Source organism: Oryx dammah, unplaced genomic scaffold, assembly GCF_014754425.2.
Source record: "Oryx dammah isolate SB20612 unplaced genomic scaffold, SCBI_Odam_1.1 HiC_scaffold_1, whole genome shotgun sequence".
Lineage (NCBI taxonomy): Eukaryota > Metazoa > Chordata > Mammalia > Artiodactyla > Bovidae > Oryx > Oryx dammah.
The window spans coordinates 109,265,187-109,270,100 of NW_024070185.1; the positions used below are offsets into that span (position 1 = coordinate 109,265,187).

At 57.9% G+C, this 4,914-nt stretch overlaps 1 protein-coding gene across 2 annotated transcripts in view; it reads left to right on the plus strand.

Annotated features, from left to right (window-relative positions):
• EIPR1 (EARP complex and GARP complex interacting protein 1) overlaps positions 1-4,914 on the plus strand; it is a 64,540-nt gene that overhangs the window by 49,399 nt on the left and 10,227 nt on the right. For both annotated transcript variants that reach the window (XM_040241453.1, XM_040241463.1), the window contains one exon: positions 756-855. In XM_040241453.1, the coding sequence (XP_040097387.1) occupies positions 756-855 (100 nt within the window). The remainder of the gene's footprint in view (positions 1-755; positions 856-4,914) is intronic.

Genomic DNA, 4,914 nt, shown 5'->3' on the forward strand with positions numbered 1-4,914 from the left:
GGAGACGCAGAGAGAGACGGAGATGGAGACGCAGAGAGAGACGGAGACAGAGATATAGAGAGAGACGGAGACGCAGAGACGGAGACACAGAGAGAGATGGAGACACAGAGATGGAGGTATAGAGACGGAGAGAGAGACGGAGACAGAGAGAGAGAGATGGAGACAGAGATGTATAGAGAGACGGAGACGCAGAGATGGAGAGGGAGGTGCGGAGACAGAGACGCAGAGACGGAGGTATAGGGATGGAGACAGAGAGAGAGACGGAGATAGAGACACAAAGACAGAGACAGAAATATATGCAGAGACGGAGACGAGAGAGAAGGAGACAGAGATAGAGAGAGAGACGGAGACGCAGAGACGCAGACTCAGAGACGGAGACGCAGAGAGAGATGCAGACGCAGAGAGACGGAGATGGAGAGAGAGACGGAGATACAGAGACGGAGATGTAGAGGAAGAGAGAGAAGCAGAGAGACAGAGACATACGTACACAGAGACAGGGAGCCTGGGAACTGGTGTCAGTCCACACCAGGGCGCTTACCCCGTCACAGGCACCCATCCTCCTGACCTCAGTGAACCCTAGGGAGGGGTGTGGGCTCTCAGGCCTCAGGAGCGTGGTAGCTGCACTGGGTCACTGCCCCAGGTCACGCTGCCTCCCGCTGCTGACGGGCTCGGCAGGGCCTTGCTGAGGGCCGTGTGTCCAAGCTCCGGGCCTTAGGGTGGGCATCTCGTAACGCTGGGCTCCCTCCTTCCCGCAGCGTCTCCTGGGAGCCCGCGGGAGACGGGAAGAGGGTCATCTCACTGGCCGACAACCACGTCCTGCTGTGGGACTTGCAGGAGAGCTCCAGCCAGGCCACGGTGAGTAACAGGCCACGCGGTTTCTGTCCTCTGTCTTCCTGATTAGACCCTCCAGGCGAGTCCAGAATACACTGGTCGGTTCATACGTGTTTAGAATCTTGACACTAAAATCACTAAGAAACGGACTGGATCGTCGTCAGTCAGATGACTGACTGATTCGGGCAAAAAGATTCTGATTCGGGTCTCCGGGCCGGGTGCAAATATGACACAGAACCTGGGTGTTTACAAGACTCTCCCCTTTGGCTGTAATTTGCCCCGAATCGTAGTCTTCTCTTTAATGTGTGAATCTTTTTAATGAAGGGTTTTCAACATATATTTGGTTAAGGTCACCTTTCAGAGAGGAGCATTGTGACACAGGTTTCCTGGTCGTGAAAATAACTGTTGACCGTGACCCACTGACCCCTCAGCCTCTCAGGGTGTGGCTGTCGGACGCATCCACCTTTCTGTCTGGGTGGCAGTCGTCCCGCCCCGTCAGGCGCCCGTGTGTCCGCTGAGGTCTAACCCTGCGGCTCGGGGGCAGCTCTGCTACAGGGTCCCGACCAGGAGGCGGCGTCTCCCCCGACGGCCTGTTCGCCCCCAGACCTGCTCAGTACTACACGCCAGCCTTCTTGGGAACCGGCCTGGCTTTTACATAGTCCTCGCTTCAAAGAGTGTGTCTTTCATAGACTAAATACTCTACCCATTGGTATGTATCTTTTCATACATGATTCCTTAAAATGTCCTCTTATCAAATGTCTTGTTTTACACGGATTCGTAATTTCAGTGCATTTGTTTGTGGAAGCCGCAACTTTGGAGAGAAGGTGAAGCACTTTGGCATGATAGCACCTCTGATGCCCCCAGGCCTGGGCCCCTGCTGCTGCCCCGGGGGGCGTGAGAGGCACACCTCTGGGAGACCCGTTCAGGGGCCGTGTTCACCTTCTGTCCGCTCGTGCCCGGGACACGTGCTCAGCTCTCTTGCCGCGTGTCTTCACCTTCTGGGTTGAGGTTGCATGTGTAGTGATGGGTCGTTATTGACACACGGCCTAGAAGTCAGACTCATCCCAGTGTGGAGTGACCTGTCCACATACAGAAACCGCACGACCGGAAGGACCTCTCACAGGCTTCAGTGGGAAGTTACGAGGCAGCCAGTTTCCCCAGCACAGTCATAATTCTTCAGGAAAGAAATCACTGTCTTTGTTAAAATTAAGAAAAAAATAAGACATCTCTCTATCCTGGAGCAGAAAGCAGATTTCACCCAAACTGAGGCCCAAGCAGGAACCTGAAGGAAGCTGGCTCCTGGCGTTGCCCCGTGGGCCCCTGAGTCCGGGTTGATGCCTCCACAGTCCCCCTATCCCTCTGCCTTCCAGGGTACTCGGCAGGGCGTCCAGACCAGAGTCCAGGGTGGCCCCTCCTGCCCCCCTGCCCCCCCACCGCTCTCAGGGGGCTGTTCCCCGTGGCCACCCTTGAGTGCAGAAAGGGACATGCTGTCCTTTGAGGGTGCCGGGCCTTGCAGCAACACTGGGCAAGACGCCAGCCCCGGTCTGGGGATGCATGGAGTGATGGGGCGGGGGGGGGCCGTTAGGAGTCCACTGCTCTGGGGCCCTCACTTCGTGGGCCTGTCCAGTCATCAAAGTGTGAACAGCTCTTCAGACCCTCCGTCGTCTCAAAATGATTTTATGGTAGGGGGATTAATCTGTGACTGATTCTCTGCCGGGACCAATTCCGTTTCTCTCCCCTTTTTTTATCTGCTGTCAGCAGTTCTGTCGATAGCACTTTGCGACCCCGGGGCCGGAGTATTTAATACTGAAACCTTCCTATTGATTCCAGCCATCTTCACGCCCGGCTCCTCAATTTTTGTCCTTATTGTTTGAGGATATTGCCTTCTCCAGTGAATCTAATCTTATGCTCACTGCTTCATTACCTTTTGCAATTAAATCGGAGGCTCTCTGCCATTTGTAATCATTAGCGGAGCCCCAGGGAGGCCTGCAGGGGGTGCTCCGTGGGTCCTGGGACCCCGAGGCAGTGCCTGCCGGTTTGGGTCTGCGCGTGCTCACGCCCGGGTTTCTAGGGCTTTCCTCGGCTGTGGGAAGAACTAGCTTCTGCAGGGTGGAAGGACAGCTGGCATCACCTGCATACAGGCCTGAGGGCTGGTGCCCAGGGGAGCACTTCCTGGGAGGAAGACAACAGGCTTCAAGGACATGATGTGCTTCCAGAAACCTCTAGTGCAGGTTTAAAACATGCTGTAGGAGGCTGCAGCCCACACTGGTGGGGAGTCGCTCCCCGCAGCCCTGCCCGCTGTGCCCGCGCCCAGGGCAGGCTCACCGCCCAGGGACACAGGCTCAGGGTGCAGCCCAGGCTTCCTGCCCATGGTCCCTCTTCCCTTGGCTTCCTGGGCTCCGCGTGTGGCCAGCGGGGAGGAGGGCCGGCTCCTGGAGACCCCAGGTTAGGAGTGGAAGGCGCAGAGAGCCCGTCTCTCCTGCACCTCGCTCGTGGCTCCTCGATGCGACAGGAACACCCATTACCTTCTCGCCCATCTCGGCCAAAGACCTTAAATCCACCCTCACAGTCTTCCCTGTTTGGAGTCTGTTTGGAGATCACACCCGCGTCGGTGGGTGTCAGACACACGTTTCTGTCCACGAGGAGGGGTTGGCTTTTGGTGCAACAGAGGGAAAGCCCTTCTTGCTCTCTTCTTCTGCAATAGAGTCAGCTCTGCTGGAAATGAATGACAAATACATCGAAAATTACCTCGGGTTCCTCACCCTTGCTGGCACCTGCTGCTGTGCATGCATTTCCTAAACACGGGGACTCTGGTTTCCAGGAGGCCGCTCTCAAAACCTGTGGAGCCAGAGCACTGCTGAGGGGCAGAGTCCTTCCGGGGCATGGGAGCCACCATCCCTGCCAGGTCTCGGACCATTGTGGGCCGGGGCATGGCACGCAGGGAGTAGCCCGCCTGCCCTGTGACCCCGGGGTGGGGGTGGGGCGGCGGGACCCTTTCTTCCCCCTTTTGAAGGCAGCGATGGGCCTGGGGTGTCCTGCCGAGTCCCGTTCCCACGACAGTCCTGAGGCCCCTCCCTGGGCCCAGAAGACAGCGCCCCCGTCCCTCCCCCCGGATCCCTGAAGGCAGAGCAGACTACGTGCCGGGGTGGTGCTTTTTAGGGGTTCGTCTTGTTGAGTCCTCATAGCCTTGGGGGCAGGTTCTTTGATATCTGTCTTACAAATGAGACACAGGAGAGAAAGCCAGGCCTTAGAGAGACGCAGTAACTTGTGGTCATTCACTGGGAAAGCGGGGACCCACTCGAGGGTCCAGCTCAAAGGGGGGCTGCCCTTCCCTGAAGGCACCCCTGATGGCGTCGGCTCAGAGGGGCATCCTGGGTGTGTCAGTGAGAACGCAGTTGGCTGCAGGACATAAGAAGTGACTTAGATAGAGAGGAGGTTTTATTGTCTGCTGAAACAGAGGTGGGGGAATGAAGCCCCCCGGGGTGGGTTAATTCAGGGTCTTCATCAAATCGAGCGCCCAGCGACTCTGTGTGTTTCCCCTCTGCCGTGTCTGCCTGTCACTGCTCTTCCCGTCATGACCAAAAGGTGGCTGCAGAGGTTCCGGCTGTCACATCCAGACTCCACAGTGCCCTTGGTTTGTAAAGAAAGCCTTTCCTGGAAGCTTCTTTGTCACCTTTTCACGCGTGACTGTGTGTCCAGGCCTAAACCTGTCTTGGAGGGGGAGCAAGCCCACCAGGCCTGGCTCAGGGCTGTCTTAGTCCCCGGGGGCTGTGCAGGGTGTTCCAGGGAGAGGGGCTCCCATGGTGGGGGCTGCTGTGTGACCGGCAGCTGGGACCAGGCTCACGGTGGACTCGCCTGCGTGGACGTGGCGTCTCTTGTGCTGGAAAGGCCACAGCCCTGCAGTTGCTTCACGTTGGTGGGGTGGGGGGTAGGGTAGTGGCGCTTGCTGACCTCTCTGGTCCCGAGGGCCATGTGCTGGGCCCCAGGTTCTTGAGTCCTGCCCCCGCTCCACGCTGAGTGCTGCCCCCGCTCCACACTGAGTCCTGCCCCCGCTCCACGCTGGGTCCTGCCCCCGCTCCACGC